Source organism: Microcaecilia unicolor, chromosome 11 (assembly GCF_901765095.1).
Source record: "Microcaecilia unicolor chromosome 11, aMicUni1.1, whole genome shotgun sequence".
NCBI lineage: Eukaryota > Metazoa > Chordata > Amphibia > Gymnophiona > Siphonopidae > Microcaecilia > Microcaecilia unicolor.
In genome coordinates, this window is record NC_044041.1 from 126,847,755 (window position 1) to 126,865,417 (window position 17,663).

Consider the following 17,663-nt stretch of genomic DNA (forward strand, 5'->3'; position numbering starts at 1 on the left):
TTTCGGTTGAGTGGAGAGGGCGAAAACCAGATTGTAGTGGGTCAAGAATAGCATGTGAGGAGAGAAAATCAAGGCAGCGGCGGTGAACAGCACGCTCAAGTAATTTGGAGAGAAAAGAAGGAGGGAGATGGGTCGGTAATTAGAGGGACAAGTAGGGTCGAGTGAAGGCTTCTTAAGGAGAGGTGTGACCACAGCATGTTTAAAGGCAGCAGGGACAGTCGCAGTGGAAAGTGAGAGGTTGAGAATGTGACAGATAAAAGGAATAAGAGTAGGAGAGATGGCATTAAGAAGGTGGGTGGGAATGGGATCAGAGGAACAGGTGGTACATTTTGAGGAAGAAAGGAGAAGTGTAGTTTCCTCAATAGTAACTTCAGGAAAGGAGGAAAGGGAATGAGGGGAAGTAGAGAGAGGGGAACGGACTAGTGGAGGGAGAGGTGGTGAGGTAGAGAAAGCAAGGTTTATCTTTTGAACCTTGTTGTGAAAGAATTCAGCAAGGGTCTGAGGAGATAATGAAGGGGGAGATGGGGGAGGGGGCACCTTGAGGAGAGAGTTCAATGTGGTGAAGAGAAGTCGAGGATTAGAGCCAAGAGAGTTGGTCAGTTGGATATAATAATCCTGTTTGGCACGTAAAAGAGCAGATTGGAAGGAGGTCAGCATGAACTTAAAGTGTAAGAAATCAGCAAGGGCCCGAGATTTCCGCCAGAGGCGTTCGGCGGAGCGGGTACAGGAACGTAGGTAGCGGATATTAGAAGTCAGCCAAGGTTGGGGTTTTGTATGCCTTACAGGGCGGGTCATCAAAGGTGCAAGAGTGTCTAAGGCAGAGGATAGAGTATTGTTGTAAGAAGAAACAGCCTCGTTGACAGACGTGGATGGTGCCACAGTAGAGAGGAGGTTTGAAACATGGGGAGGATAGAGATGAAGGGTCAATATCGTGAAGATTCCGAGATAAATTAGATAGGATAGGACGGGACTGGGAGGGAGGAGATTTAAGTGTGAAAGTTATAAGATGGTGATCAGAGGAGGGATGATCAGAGGCAAGGAAACTAGAAGGTGAACAGTTGGAGGAGAAGATGAGATCAAGACAGTGACCATTTTGATGAGTGGGGGAGGTGGAGCATAGTTGGAGATTAAAAGACGATGTTAAAGCGAGTAACTTGGAAATATAAGAGTTGGAAGGATCATTAGCAGGAATATTAAAGTCACCAAGGATGAGAGAGGGGGAGGAAGGATCATGGAAGAAGGCAAGCCAGGCGTCAAAGTCACTGAGAAAGGATGAAAGGGACTTATCAGGGGGACGATAAATGACCGCTATTCGAAGAGGCAGAGGAGAGAAAAGGCGGATAGAGTGGACTTCAAAGGAGGAAAAACAGTGAGATTGAGGTGGAAGAAGGGGTTGAAATCAGGAGGAGGGAGAGAGAAGTAGTCCAACACCACCCCCACGGCCAGCAGGGTGAGGAGTATGTGAAAATAGATAACCGCCATGGCACAGGGCTGCGACTGAAGCAGAGTCATCAGGGCAGAGCCAGGTTTCTGTTATGGCGAGCAGATGGAGGTGACGCGAGATAAAGAGGTCCTGGATATAGGGGAGTTTATTACAGATAGAGCGGGCATTCCATAGGGCGCAAGAGAAGGGCAGAGAAGAGGAGGGGAGTAGAGGAATAGAGATGAGGTTAGAGAGGTCACGGTGAGATCTGTAGAGTTTGGATAATAGTTGGTGAGGAGGGCCAGGATTGGGATTGATGTCACCAGCTGAGAGTAAGAGAAGGAGTAAAAGAGAGCGGAGGAGAGTAGGAGAGGTGTGGCCACGAAGGCGTCAAAGGCGAGAGGTATTTAGGTGGAATGGGGAAGGCAAAATGGAGGGAAGAAAGAGACTGAGATTAAAAGCCAAGAGGGAGGAAGAGGGTAGGAGAGAAGGTGAGGTGATGAAGTCAATGGATGGGAAGTGAGTTCCTGTAGCGGAGAGAGGTAGGGGGTGAGGGAAAAGATTAGGAAGGGACAGAGCTAGGAAGAGAATGTGAATAGGGGCCATAAACGATTAAGGTACTTTAGCAACTGGAAAAATATTAGATACAAAGAGAAAAATGCCCCGCGCGCCTAATGGCGCGCAGCACCTAGAGCGGAGGCCCTGAGTGGATCGGAGTGGACCTGGGTGTCACCCCGGAGAAGGCTGTAAGGATATGCAGATGAGCTGCAAGTCCTCCACAGCACCTGAAAGGCAGCCGGTGGTAGAGCTGGGCACCTCTCAGCTGAGGAAAGGCTTACCAGGGGTTAGGCCAAAGCCAGCATTCCTCCCCCTGAGGGGCGTTTTAGTTGTGCCTCCTCTTTTGCTTTCTCTAATCAGGCCACTTGCTCTTGTAAGTGAATCACGTCTTCGCCGTATGTATTGAGGTGTGATTAAATATCCCCTCCACTGGTCCCAAAATCTGCTAACTCCTGCCAGAGATCCTCCACTGCCTGTTGAATTTCTGATTTGAAGGAGACTAACTTACTTTTGAGGTCAGCAAAACCTTGTCCAATCTCCTCCCAGATGGGCAGTTGCTCCTCCGTGCACTCCGACACGCACTCCACTGGGTCTCTGTTTTCTGCCGCCATCTTATTGTGCGGCCGCACTGTCTGTGGACTCCTAGTTTGAGAAAAGGCTTTGATGTTGGTTTGTCAGGTTTTCGCCACCATAGATCTCTATGTAGTTAAGGGGCCAAATGCAGATATATGTATGGTGAAGCTCCAGAATATATGCTTAATCTCATTGATCTACCATCAAGAAATGCCGTATTGTCTGCAAGGTCCTACCTCATTCTCCATTATCCAAGCTAAATACAAGACTCTTTTTGCATCATCCTTCCCTTACATCAGTCCGAAATATTGGCATGTCCTACCGAAACAACTTAAGGAGCTCGCCGACCACCAACTGTTCAAGAAGTCCTTAAAGACGTTCTTATTCATCAAGGCTTACTCCACTGGCAACTCCAATGCTAGCCTCTCACACTTGCCGTCGCTTCACCCCTGTCATCTACCCTGTGTTATCCCCTGTTCCTACCCCTCCTGTCACTTTCTGGTTCTGGGCCATCATTGTCCTGTTTTGTATCCTGATTTATTGTAAGCCACATTGCACCTGCTCATGTGGGTAAATGTGGGGTAGAGATGTACTAAAATAAATAAATAAAATAAATATATAGATGGGGACAAGATGCGTGGTACAGAGTAAGGCTCTTTGTATAGTTAATCAAGCTATAAGGAACTGAGCTAAGTTACAGTATGTGTAGTAAGCTAGTCCAGGTGCAGAATGAGTGTATAGTCAGTCACCCTGTGTATTACAGGCTTGGGAGAAGAGCCAGGCTTTCATTTGTTTCCTGAAGTAGAGGTAGTCTCGAGTTATAGGTAGCCCCTCTGGAAGTAAATTCCAGAGCGTGGGCACTACTCCTGAGAAGACTCGCTGGCGGATATCACATTGTACAATTTCTTTTGATGAGGCGACAGATAGTGATGATCCTTGATGTACAATCCCTTGTGCATGCATTCTTAAGAAAAGTACAACCTCTTTATACAGAGTGCAAACTCTTTAAAAAGAGTATGCACTATTATCGGCAAACACCATTTTGTTGCATACAATAGCCCATTCCCTACTAATGGGGAGTGTAGGTTTGAGAAAAGTGCTCCTGCTGGGCAACTCTCCACCGGATAAATTAGGGGAGGTTGTCCTCTTAATTTAAGAGATTTTGGACTCTGTGACAGCTTTGGCAAAAATAAACATCTATGTAAAACGTTGACATAAACGTTGACGTTCCACCACATACTTGGTAATGGTAACAGTGCTTGTAGTCCACCAACTCACAGTTATAGGTTCAAAGTGGATAAGACAAGAATTAACTATTGCACAATAACAAAGAGAAACAAATACCAGAAAAGATTGTTATCACTAAAGCAAAAATGTTTTAAACAGAAAAGTTTTCAATATGTTGCTGTTCTGACCTTGTTGATATTTTAGATATTTAGGGTTATGGATGTTCCTGTTCCACATCACTCACATACATTTCCATTTCTCATTGTATTTCAGAACAGGCTTTATGCCAGCAGATCTTTTTTTACAATGCTAGCAGAACTTGACCCAGCCGATATTCAGCATGTGCTGGGCAGCGCATTGTCTGCCTGATGCTGGCGCTAAACCCAGATATTCAATGCCGGGCCATTTTCAGTGACCGGCACTGAATATCCGGGTTTTCTTTCCACTGGCTTAAACTTAACCTGCTATATAATATTCAGTGCTGGCCAGTTAAATTTAAACCAGCCAAAGGTAGGTCTGCTATTTTGGTGGCCTGATTTGGCCACCAAACTTAGGGGTCCTTTTACAAAGCCATGGTAAAAAGTAGCCTGCTATAGTGTGGGCACATCTTTTGGGTGCTCACTGGCCCACCTTTTATCGCGGCTGGGAAAAAGGCCATTTTTTATTGGGCTGGGAAATGGGCATGCGTAAAAATTAAAACTAGCGTGCGCCTGTTTACGGCCTGAGCCTTTACCTCCAGCCATTGACTCAGTGGTAAGGGCTCATGCGCAACCCGCCCAGTAACCCTGCAGCATGCACCAATGTGGTCGAGCTACAGAGTACCGCTGGGAATGCTCCCCCATTAGAAAATAGAAAAATATTTTCTACAGCGGGATTCAGCATGCGTCAAACTTGGAATTACCACCAGGTGCACATGCTACCCCGGTGGTAGTGCCAATTTGGCCGCAGCCCCTTATCTGGCAATGCACTGAATATTCATGGCTAGCTGGTTATATCGTGTGATATAGCCAGTAAGCTCACTGCAAATATTCAGTGGGAGATAGCCAGTTATCCACCGCTGAATGTTTGCAGATAGCCGGTTAAGTGCTATTTAATTGGCCAGGAGTCATTCCTAGATGGTTAAATAGTGCGGAATATCGGACGGGACACACCTGAGTTTTGGACATCTCAATTCCAATTTGTACATTCTTTCTAAAATCCAGCTCCACAAGTATATTTTTCAGCCTGCCCAAACCATGCCCTCTTGAAAACTCTGTGTCCCAGGGATCTAGACAGTAGTATTTTTAGGTTGATAACAAAATTGTAAGTTTTATGTCAAGCTGTATTTGATGTACACCGTGTTGGGTGAATCTCTTCATAAAGTTCATTAAAATAAATCCTAATACATATATAAATAAAATGTCACTCTTTACATGTCTAGATGTTTCTAAAATGACCTCCCAAATGTTGCATATATGCCCTCATCTTCTAGTGTGACTTCACAGCTGCCTCACCCCCAGCTCACACCTATCAGGTTTCTGTAGTGACCTTAAGTTACAGCCCTCTGTTGCAACAGTAAGTTGGATTCCCACAGATCCTGGTAAGTCAGAGACACAAGGACAAGAGCAGCCTGTGGTTATTAAACTACTGGAGCTGCTAACCGGGAAAAAGTAAGTTTGTACCTCTGTGGTCAGCATTTCCTCTGCCTCATGTTTTCTGTTTATCTTTGCCACCTTCTTCAGCATCTTCACTGCTTCTTCGGGCTTCTTAGCTAGAATCAACCAGCGCACTGATTCTGGCAACCACCTGTGGAAATCAAATGAAGTCAAAAAATATATAAGCCCAGATCTATTCATTATCTTTCTTTTATTAATAAAAGTCATATAATTGCTTTGGCTAGAGCCAGTAGTTTTCTGGGTGAGGACCTTCTAATAGTTAAACCATAGGAGCTCAGCCACTGTTCTTCACTTACAGGTCCTATCCCTCACCCCCACAAGGCGCTTATTGATCACATTACATTGAAAGTTATGTATTTTGCTTTAATTAGGGTCTGGATAATTTAGTCAGTAAATAACATGAAGTGGCTGATTGCTAGTTTCTCTATGGGATATGAAGACAAGTTGGCTCTGTTTCAGCAGGACTGACTGATATGGGCCTAGTTTTGCCCCTTCCCCTGTGTGAGACCTGTCTGGCTGAATTAAAACTGGAAGGCTATCTTAGAGGCAGCAAGTGGGAGCAAATGAGGCCACCTACCAGGAATAGCAGAAGAAGATGAAATAGGGTAGGGAGACAGTGAGCTGCAGCCAGCGCCAGTCCCGAATGGCATAAGCCAACCCTGCTAGTAAGATTTGACCAATGGAGAAGAAATGTCCAATCAGTGTCCCTACGACTGCGCGCTTTCTAGTGGGAATCCATTCAACAACTGAAATACAGAAGGCATTATTAATCAGATAACCCCACAAGACCGAGAACACTTATGCAATGCACAGGGGGAAGGAGGAGGGAAGATATCCAGAGAGGTTAGGATGTGGATTTGGGCCTCCAATATAGTTATAACAGGACTGTTCAGAACATAAGAAGTACCAAGCTGGGTCATATCAATGGTCCACTGAGCTGAGCAATATCCTCACTCAGGTCTCTGGACATATCCCACAGATCCAGAATGGGGTGAACCATTCCCTGTTATGTTCCCTAAGTTTACCTGGCTAACGTCCAAAGCTTTTTTTTTTCCATCGCTGTATTTGTGTTTGGGGGTTTACTTTTATAAATTAGTATAAAATATAGAAGTTGTATTGTATTTTCTTTCATATTATGTGGGGGTATATGATACTTTACAGCTGTCTACTGTTGTTTGCATATGCTGTTGTGTTTTATTCTTTGTATTATCTCTCATTGTTTAATAAAACTTCTTTAATTTCAAAAAACTCAATTGCATTACTACGTTATACTAGTTTTCATATGTGTGTGCATACTGTTACAGACTGGTCCTTCTAGGTCAACTCTGTAAGTTATGAGCCAAACTGGAAGACTTGACCACATTCTATAACAACAAATTCCAGAACTGAGTTCTGCATCAGTGGAATACAATCCTTTCTTAAATTTGATATAAATCTACTATCTGTGTTCTTAGAAAATGGATTATTTCTGCAAGACCAGACATTCTGGAAGCTATGAAAAATATGGTCTTAATCAGTTATGGAGGTCAGTGGCGTACCTAGGGTAGATGACACCCGGGGCCGGTCATTTTTTAACACCCCCCCCCCCCCCAAAATCCAATACTAGGCATGCCGAGAATACAAAACACTCAGGACCTATAGAGCAATTCTACCATACCATAAGCAGTCATATCTACGAGTCACACAAGGAAAAGGAAAGCATCTTAAACACTACAGTGAGCACTAGAACATCAATTCACCTATTGTAAAATGAAACCAGACAGAATAGTACAGATCGTAGATCCTGCACAGTCAATGCCAACTGAAAGCCATGTCTTTTTCACAAACACAGATACACCCTAATCCACTATAGAATAAGTAATCATAAACTTTCTATTTAGACAAAAATTAAACTGAACCCCCGATGCCAGACTCTGCATACAATGCAACACCACAGAAACAGAAACTGTCCCCTAGTACTGTGCAAAATATAAAGACAGCAGATGTAAATTTGAAAAAAACTAACAAGTACCAATCACCACTTTACAAATTAACCAATAGAAATAAAACAAATATAGAAAGTAAAATAATACCATTTTATTGGACTAATACATTTAGCTTTCAGAGGCCAAAACCTCCGTCCTCGGGTCAGTACAGTATAGTGCTGTTACAGTAGACTAAAGTAAAGCTTAAGAGTACAGCTTTTTGGAAGACTATTTGAGCTTTTTGAAAGACAATTGATAAAACCAGCAGCAATAAGGAGTTTTCCCGATGATAGAAACTTCACATTAGACGTTCTATTGGTGCTGGTGTAAACCTAGGATTTTCAAAATCCATTAGGTTTCTGAGGGTTTCTCCTTTGACAAAGAAAAAGCCTTACCACTACCCCAATGAGCGGCGGTAAGTGCTTCCCCCACATAGCCACGTGGTAAGTGCAGTCTTACTGCATAGCCATTTCTTTTTCAGCCTTTGATACCCACTGTGGTATAAAGGGCCTCAGCAGTAGCATTGCCAGAGTTTAACTTTTAGATGGGCCTGGAGGTGGACTGGGTGGGCACAGGCCTCGCATTTCCTCTCCACCTGCTACCAACCCCCCCGCCCGCCCGCCGCCACCGTCATATTTCCTCTCCATCCGCAACCCCCCCCCCCAACAGCCCCCTGCACATGGTCAGTTCTGGTCATAGGCGGTCAGTGGCCGAACTGTTTGGGAAGGCTAAAGGGGGTGGGGTTAAGGGGTGTGGTCGGGGGCGGAGCTTACATCCATAACTGTCTGACAACACACAGAAAAAAAAATAAGTAAAAATAAAATAGTCACAATTAATACCTTTTATTAAATTTAGATATTAGATATGTATCATGTCAAAGAATAAAGTGGTTGCTCAAAGCATATACTAAACACAATCACTCAACTGCAAAACACTATGCACATCTTTGTGCAAAAACACACTCAGAACCTTACTGTACCATAAATATTACACTGAGCAAACCTTAATACAACAATATACCACCCATACGGAAAATGCAGACCGTCAACAATATGACACAAGGGATCATAATATCACAATTCTCATGTACAGCCACAAAACACCCTTTTATGGTGGATAGTGTTCACAATGAGCTCCTTTTATTAATGACCAGATAGAGAAAAGAGTTTTCAAATTTCAATTTTGGCACAGTATAAGTCATCACAAACAAAATATAGGAAAACCAAAAGCATTAGGGGTTTATAGCCCATTTAGTTATGTTTAAACAAAAGAGATCTGGATTGCGTGATGCCACGCTGAATAGCAGACTTGGGAGAGGAGAGCTCCCGGGCCCCGAACGGTCATCTGACCCATAAACAGCTGCCTCGACACGATAATTAGGAGCGGAGAAGGTACAGCAAATCAGACCGAGACAGCGGTGCCGGGAGGGGTGAACAACATCTTTGATGGCGGCGAAATCGCTCCGCAAACAAGGAGAGAAGCCCAAGACCGCAGAGCCCTTCAAAATGGCGGAGGCGGAAGGTGGTGGCCCGACATCGGTGAGCTCCATATGGGTCGCGGAGATAGTAACGGAAGTCACGCAAGCCATAAACCAGACTTTGGATAAAAAATTTCAGCGGATTACTGATAAATTAGAACTCTTAGATGGCAAAATGGAATCCCTGACTGGCGAATTTGCCGCCTCATGTCAATGGTTGTCAGACCTGGAAGAACGAGTCCAGCAAATCACCACCAACAAGAAAACACTGCAAAATAGAGTAATGGAGGTGGAAAATAAGTTAGATGACATCGAGAACCGGTCCCGCAGAGGAAATCTAAGATTGGTGGGGCTGCCAGAGACTATAATGGACACTGAGCTGCAAACCTTTCTGGAAGATTGGCTTACTAACACGCTTCAGCTGCAGTCAACAGCAGGCCCTTTGCAGATAGAAAGGGCGCACAGACTGGGACCAAAACGCCAGGGGGAAACGAGACCGAGAGTAGTAATCTTCAAGCTATTGAACTATGTCCACAAAATGGAGATTTTGAGGGCGATCAGAGCTCGGGGCACACTGAAATATGAGAATAAATCAGTACTATGCTTCCAAGACTTCTCTGCGAAGGTTTCTCAGCTCCGGCGAGCGTACTTGCAAATCTGCTCTATACTGCATCAAAGACAGGTGCAGTTCGCGCTGCTTTACCCTGCCTGGTTGAAGATCTTTTCGGACGGGAGAGCTACCTTTTATGATACCCCTGAGGCGGCTCAAGGGTTTCTGAGCAGGCAGGGACCTGTGGCAGTGGAAACTGCTCCCTGAGACCCCCGAAGAGAGTGGTGGATATCGGGAAAGACTGCAGCTGATTCAAGGAATAAAAGAACTTTTGAACAATTGGATCTATTAAACCTGGAAAGGAGCGAATTGCGGGAACATGCTTCACCTTTGACAATACAGGGGGTCGGGTTACTATAATCAGACGCGACCAATAACAGGGTACACAGAAACGGAGAAATTAGGAGTACACATTATTCAATGGGGATTGCTTTGGAACTGATGGGGCGCAGAGGAACTCAGCGAAAGATCACCCCAATTTACACTTTGGATTTACAAATTTCATGGATTTGCAACACAAGTTGGAGCTGCTGGGGAACAGTTACAACAGGTCGGGACCGAGAGTCACGGATTATGTCTGGGAAGCTGGAGTTTGATGAGACCCTAAACCAATTGAGACGGCGGTCACAGGGGCCTGGATCAGCGCCCATGGAAAGGTCATACGGCCACAGGTTTGAAATAAAGGGCAGCTCCAATAGAGAGACTAATGACTTGAAAGGATAACGTAAACCAGATATATGTAAACAACTGTTTAGAGATTTAGGGTTGTGAAACCATAAGACTTGCCCGGAGAGGGGTCAGGTGGCTGTGAGGGGGGGGGGGCTCACTCTCGGAGTAATCCTAGAACCTTGATCGACACGGCTATGCTGTGGGCAGACAACCCTCGCAAGAAGGAGAATAGGGATGTTGGGGATAATAGGGGCAGGAGAATTGGGATCGGGAAAGGAAAGGGAGACAGTAGAGGGGGGGAGGGGGTCTGGGGGGGAGGGAACCGACTCTGTGAGCCCAGAATGGTAATTCAGATGAGTGCAGTGGGAGGCGACTGGATAGGCCCAGGGGAGACTTGGGTATGTGAGAGGGGTTGAAGGCTGGGCCGGCTCCTCTCCAAGCTAAAGAACAAAAAGATAAAATTGGAATCATGGCTGGAGAGCAGCTGACCAGGTAAGAAATGCCGTTATTAAAATTTATTGAACATCTAAAGAGGAATCCAATAAAATTTATATGGAAATATAATGTTTGATTTTAACAAAATATTTCTAAAGAGCAAGGAAAAGACCTCAAAACGCCCGACCACTTACTTTCAGTTTTCAGCGGCTTTAACTGAGGGCGTGGTGTTCATAACTGGTCATAAAAACCTTGCTTGGAAAGAATTATTTTAACTTTTAATTTATTTCCAAATAGATGTTAACAATTTTGCTCTTTTTGCAAGAAACGTTTTTTAAATATATTGACAATATCAATGCTAACTTCAAATTTTCTTTGGTTCATGAAAACCTTCACTGATTCTCATGAAGTGCTCTAAAGCAGCTTTACAAAGATAAAGTAAAGTCGTGCACTTATCTGTTGCCCGACGGTGGCCCCATCCGTTTTGCTTGTGGGCTTTTTCAAGGGCTGTGCTTCGACAGAGAAAGCATTGAGAAAATTTTTTTCCTCTCTCTTGATCAAGCACAGCCCTTGAAAAAGCTCACAAGCGAAACGAATGGGGCCACCATCGGGCAACAGATAAGTGCACGACTTTACTTTATCTTTGTAAAGCTGCTTTAGAGCACTTCATGAGAATCAGTGAAGGTTTTCATGAACCAAAGAAAATTTGAAGTAAGCATTGATATTGTCAATATATTTAAAACAATTTTCTTGCAAAAAGAGCAAAATTGTTAAAATCTATTTGGAAATAAATTAAAAGTTAAAATAATTCTTTCCAAGCAAGGTTTTTAAGACTAGTGATGAACACCACGCCCCCAGTTAAAGCCGCTGAAAACTGAAAGTAAGCGGTCGGGCATTTTGAGATCTTTTCCTTGCTCTTTAGAAATATTTTGTTAAAATCAAACATTATATTTCCATATACATTTTATTGGATTCCTCTTTATATGTTCGGTGATCTTACATCTTGGAGTCCTGTATGGTAATCCTCTTACTATTGTCTGTTATTAAAATTTATATCATGGAACGTGAATGGTATAACTTCACCAATCAAACGGCAGAAAATTCTGCAGATATTAAACAAGCAGAAAGCTGATATTGTATTTTTGCAGGAGACCCATCTGTCCTCCATTGAACATGCTAAATTTAAAAAGTGGTGGGTGGGGACACTGATGGAGGCTCCTGCGCGCGGGGGTGCTGATATTATTCAGGAAGACGCTAGACTTGCAAATCCAAGGCTGCTGTAGGGACAAGGATGGGAGATATGTGATTGCCAAAGTAGTGATAAATAAGCAAAAATACCTCCTGGTAAATGTATATGCCCCACACGTTTATGATCACAACTTCTTTCAGGCGCTGATCCACACCATAGCCAAAATAGGGGATGAACAAGTGATCCTGGGAGGAGATTTAAATTCGGTGCATGACCCCTTGATTGACACCTCAAGGGGGCAGAGGGCAGAGAGAGAGAGACGAGCTCGCGAGGTATCCCATTAGTTTGTGAGGCCCTTGACATGGTGGATGTGTGGCGGTTTTTGCACCCAAATGAAAGGGACTACACACACCTGTCGAGGGCGCACTCAACTCAGTCAAGGATCGATTATTGGTTGCTGTCTAGGGCAGTATTTTCCCTGGTTCACGAGGCAGGTATAGGGCCCTATGAGGTGTCGGATCATGCTTATGTGTGGTGAACTCTCAAGATGCACACGAGAGATGGACAGAGGTACTACTGGCAATTCCCATCATACTTGATAGCCGATGGGGAATTCCGTGACCATATAGCGAAGCAATGGACGGAGTACCAAGCCGATATTGTTTTGGGACACAGCTAAAGCGGTCCTTCGAGGGGTTACCATAGCGTATGTCAGCTACAAAAGAACGATGAGGGACAAGGCCATAATACAACTGGGTAAGCAAGTAGGAGAGGCCCTTAGAAAATATGGGCGGCAGCCCACTCAACAGAACAAAGCTAACCTTTTGGCACTGCAGACCTCCCTGAATATTTTAATACATGCTAGAGCAGTTAAATCATTACAATATTTTAAATAACAAATGTACTTTCATGGGAACAAACAAGGGAAGATGTTAGCGAGCCTCATACGACGAAAAACAGGACGTCAAAAAATTTTACAAATTGTAAACACTGCAGGGGAACTCACAAGAACAGATGAAGGAATAGCAGACGCTTTTAGGCAGTATTATCAGAACTTATATAGCTGCTCTAACGAGGAAGATTTAGATAGCACTATGTACTTGAGAGAGAGAACACTGCCAACTCTTAGAGAATTGCAAAAAGACAAATTAAACCAACCAATCACGGAAGAGGAGGTACAGAGAGCGATCCAACAAGGTGCCCTACATAAGACCCCGGGACCGGACGGATTCCGATATGAATTTTACAAAGTGCTGGGCTGTCAGGTGGTACCAGCATTGACGGCTATGTACAATAGATTTATTGAGCAGTGAAGTCTGTCAGACTCCCTAAATGAAGTCCGGATGGTGGTATTGCTCAAGCCAGGTAGAGATCCATATCAGGTGTCTTTGTATAGGCCAATATCACTATTAAACGTAGAGACCATGATATTTGCTAAAATATTAGCTAATCGAATGGCGGGGATGTTGCCCTCATTGGTGGAAGAGAGCCAAGCTGGATTTGTAAGGGGGAGGACTATAGCAAAAAACATACGGAAGGTTTTGGCCTCGATGGAGTGGGTAGAGAGGAAAGAAACGCCTTCTCTGCTAGTCAGCTTTGACGCAGAGAAGGCGTTCGATAGAGTAAACTGGAACTTTTTATTTGCCACATTAAAAGCATATGGATTTGAAGGGTTATGGCTTAAAGCAGTCCAAGCGTTGTATACAGCGCCTCGAGCGGTTGTGTGGGTAAACGGCATCTCTTCTGCCCCGATCGCAATACAGAGAGGGACACGACAGGGATGCCCATTGTCCCCACTGCTATTTGTCCTGAGTATGGACCCATTAATAAGAGAGGTGCAGGAGAACCCAGATATCCAGGATGTAACATTGGGCGTGCAAAAATTCAAAATATTGGCATTTGCGGATGGCCTATTGGTGCATCTGACAAACCGTCAGGAGTCTTTGTCAGCCCTGATGGACAGCTTCGTGGAATAAGGTGATATCTTGGGCTTTACATTGAATCTAGACAAATCTTTAGCTTTAGCTACATGCAGCTCGGTGAGGGCTCAATGGGACCGACCATTCCCATTGAAATGGGCCCAGAAAAGTTTCAAATATCTGGGCATTAATTTAGTGTACAAAACACATTTGCTACATGATTTGAATGTAACTCGGGTGCTGGAGCAAACCAGACACATGCTGGCTCACTGGAAGGATCTCCCAATCTCCCTATATGGCCGCATACAATTGTTCCATATGATCATCTTCCCCAAGTGGCTATACATGCTACAAGTCTTACCGATTAAACTCACTAAAAAGGAACTCGACACCCTAAACAGGGCGGTTTCAGTATTTTGCTGGCAGGGGAAGAGACCGAGGACCCCCTATCGATACTTGATTGGCGCAGAGCAACAGGGGGGGCTGGGGATCCCAGATATGAGAAGTTATAACTGGGCCTGCTTGTTACGGCATCTTGGGGGCTGGGTTTTAGACAAGCAGGAATTTACACCCAAAATGTTGGAACAAGAGTTATACTATCACTGGAATATTTTCTCCCTGGTGCACTGCCCTTCAAGTCAGGTCCCGCAGGATTTAAGAGGGGGGTTACTTTTGAAATCTCTATGGGATACATGGAAATACCTGGTGCCCCTACTGGGGGGGAACCCGAATAGGTCAGATCAAATGCCCCTAAGGGGAAACGTGGAGTTTGCCCCCGGTAATGAGAATGCTAGTTTTCGCCGGTGGGAAAAGCTAGGTCTCCTTTATGTAAGTGACCTTTTAGATGTAGAGGGGAAGCTCGTGTCATGGGGGACACTGGTAGATCGGTATAAAATGGACAACTGGGATATGTTTGCATACAGACAGGTACAGCATTATATCCATAGCCTTGAGATTCAGGATAATGGCCACCGTTTGTGCCATCAACTTTTGGAGGTTTATGAGCCAGTACATCTTAGGGGGCCCTCGGTGTCAATACTGAAGAAAACGTTAGAGGGCATACAGACAAGACAGAGGAAAGGAGAGCTACAACAAAGATGGTGCCAGGACTTAGGGATGCCGGAGGCTCAATTAGATATTGATCAATTGGTGCGTCGCAGTTCGTCCGGGTCGGTTAGTGCCGAAATCAGGGAATGCAATTTTAGAGTAATACACAGGGCATATTTTACGCAAGACTGCCTCTTTAAGGCGGGAGGCATAGATTCTCCAATATGCACAAAATGTCAGGTTGCAAACAACACTTTTATACATGCATTATGGGAGTGCGTAAAGGTTAAAATGTTTTGGGAGAAGATACGCTACTTAGAGACCTTGGGGGGCGGCCAATCAAGCTCTCTCCCACGGGATTTCTGTTAAATAAATACAAAGAGTTTGGGGCTCAAGATAAACATTTTAAACTCTTCATTCGGAAAGCAGGGATGGTAGGAAAACGAATCATGCTAGGGGAGTGGATCAGTGACCAAGCCCCATCATATTGGCAATGGAGAAATAGATTACACGCTCTGATGCTCCTGGAACAGCAATACGCCCGATTAACATTCAAACGCAAAAAATTATTTTTGTTGATTTGGGACAATTATATCCAATCCTTGTCGCACCGAGCCTGCAGTCTAGTGCTTAACATGTTCCCTTGAGGTGACATGATGGGTATCAGCGAAGCGCACTGAGATTGGTAAGAGGGAAAGTTCTCAACCTGGGAGATCTGGAGAACTTCCAAGACACTTGTGCCATAGGGTTTACACAGAGTCGGATAAGGGGGGGAGGGAGGGGGGACATTAGGGATAGGGACGGTTGGAGGGGGTGGTAAAAGGAGGATGAGAGAGGGAAGGTAAAGAGGGATGACCAGGTTAGGAGGGGGAAACTGCGCACAATATTATTATTATTTTTTTTCTTATATATATGATAGGAAGAGAAGGGAGAAGAATGTCTTTTCTACTGCAATACAGCAGGCTAAGTGTTACAGAGACATATGAACTCAGTTAGACACTAATGTTACACCAGAGACAGAGAAGAGAATAAATACGTAAGGGCCAGAAGAGACAAGGCCCTAGAGGCGATTAGGCAGATGGATACTCTGTCTCACTGTTATTGGTTGGTTCATATTTTGGCTGATTGTTGTTATGGGTTGAACACAACTAAATAGTTTCCTAATACACGACCAAGTCACATAGATGGGACTAAGAAATAGAAAGGAGGTAGGGAAAGAGGATGAAGGGGGGAGAGAGATGGGGAGGAAATGTGAAAATGTATGCTGAGGTACGTGTATATGTTGCATTCGGTAACAATGTTGTTCTTCTGATAAAATTGTTTGTTATCTACTATTACTACCAATAAAACAGATTTAAACATAAACAAAAGAGATCTGCATGAAACAAAATATTAATTTTTTTATTTTGACTTAAACCCTTCAGAGTCAGCACCTACCTCTCCTGAAATCCAACGTGTGCTGCGGGCCACAATTTCCTCGAATTATTATGGTCTGGGTCTGGGAAGGAAGTGGGAACACCTCAGACAGCCACTCTTAACCAGCCTTGAGCCTTCCTTACTCAGTGACGGCCCCTCCCGCGCATTCCCGCCTATGCGGAACAGGAAGTTGTATCACGACGGGACGGGAGCTTTCGTAGGGAAGGCTGACTCTGACTGGCTGAGCCTGAGGTGAAGAAGAACATCATGATGACGATCGGTGACGTTGGGTAGCCCGAAGCCAATTTAAGGCGGATTGGCGGTGTAGAGGCAAAAAGAGGAGGAGGAGGGACGCAGCGCGCCGGTGAGAGACCGAGTAGCCCCGGGCGGGCGAAACTGGGCATGGGCATGGCGCTCAGGTGATGGTGAGCCGGCAGCACTGCAAAGAAGAGAGAGGACTGGAGTCAATCGACTGGTCTACTCTCAACAGTGGCGTAGCCAGACCTGACATTTTGGGTGGGCCTGGAGCTAATATGGGTGGGCACTATGTGCACTATGTGTAGCACTTAATGATGGATTTCTAAGTAGTCTACCTAACAGCTGCCCTGCATCAATATAAACCACATATATACTTAATAGAAAAACAGATATTTGTAATACAGTTACATTATCCCATATCTTAAACTTGACCAGACCTAAGTCTGCAATAATGGCAAATATCTCAATACACATGACAGGATCCTGCAATATAATTACAGCTATAGCATATATCCTTCAAACTTTGCTTTATAACAAGTGCCTGATTAAGTAAACTTTGAAGTCTTTTTCACTTCCTCTAGCTCTACACTATCTCCCTTCTGATGCTGACAAAATAAAATGACCACGGTTTGGTACATATCCTTCAACTTTACATTATAATAAATATATATGTCTTATTAAGCTGTATTAATCAAACATTTAAAATTTGGTAAATATACCTTTGAAGACTTCTTCCTTTTCTACCTATTATGGAATTTGTCGCATATAGAGGACATAGCTAGAATGTTTCCTCTTATAGCTTTCCATAGGAAAAATGTATTTAAATTTGGGTAGCACCTCAATAATAACAACACAAAATCCCTTCACCTTCAGGTACTTTGTGAAGTAACAGAAAATCCTGCAAAGAAGCTTCTTGAGTCTATGTTGCAAACCTTAACCAATTCTGAATACAAATGCCAATAACAGTACCTTTAAAAAGGCAGCAGTGAATACACACAACAGCAATACGCATCTCATTGGAAAGGCCAGACAAGTCAGACTCCTAGATCCCCCACACAAACTACATGCCAGCAAAATCTCTCACCTGCTGGTTCACATGCAAAACACAGACCACACATGCAAAACACAGACCAACCCTCATCAATTATAGAATTAAGGACCAAAAATCAGAAATTGTCTTGTAGCCTGGCATCAGTCCTTCCCTTCCTTACCCCCCTATCCACCCTTGTAGCCTGGCATCGGC

At 44.2% G+C, this 17,663-nt stretch overlaps 1 protein-coding gene across 1 annotated transcript in view; it reads right to left on the reverse strand.

The window, feature by feature from the left end:
- Positions 1-17,663, reverse strand: part of LOC115480790 (solute carrier family 22 member 6-A-like) — a 125,634-nt gene that overhangs the window by 67,248 nt on the left and 40,723 nt on the right. The window contains exons 4-5 of the mRNA XM_030219691.1: positions 6,014-6,182; positions 5,443-5,566 (exon numbers count right to left, since the gene is read on the reverse strand). Of these exons, the coding sequence (XP_030075551.1) occupies positions 5,443-5,566; positions 6,014-6,182 (293 nt within the window). The remainder of the gene's footprint in view (positions 1-5,442; positions 5,567-6,013; positions 6,183-17,663) is intronic.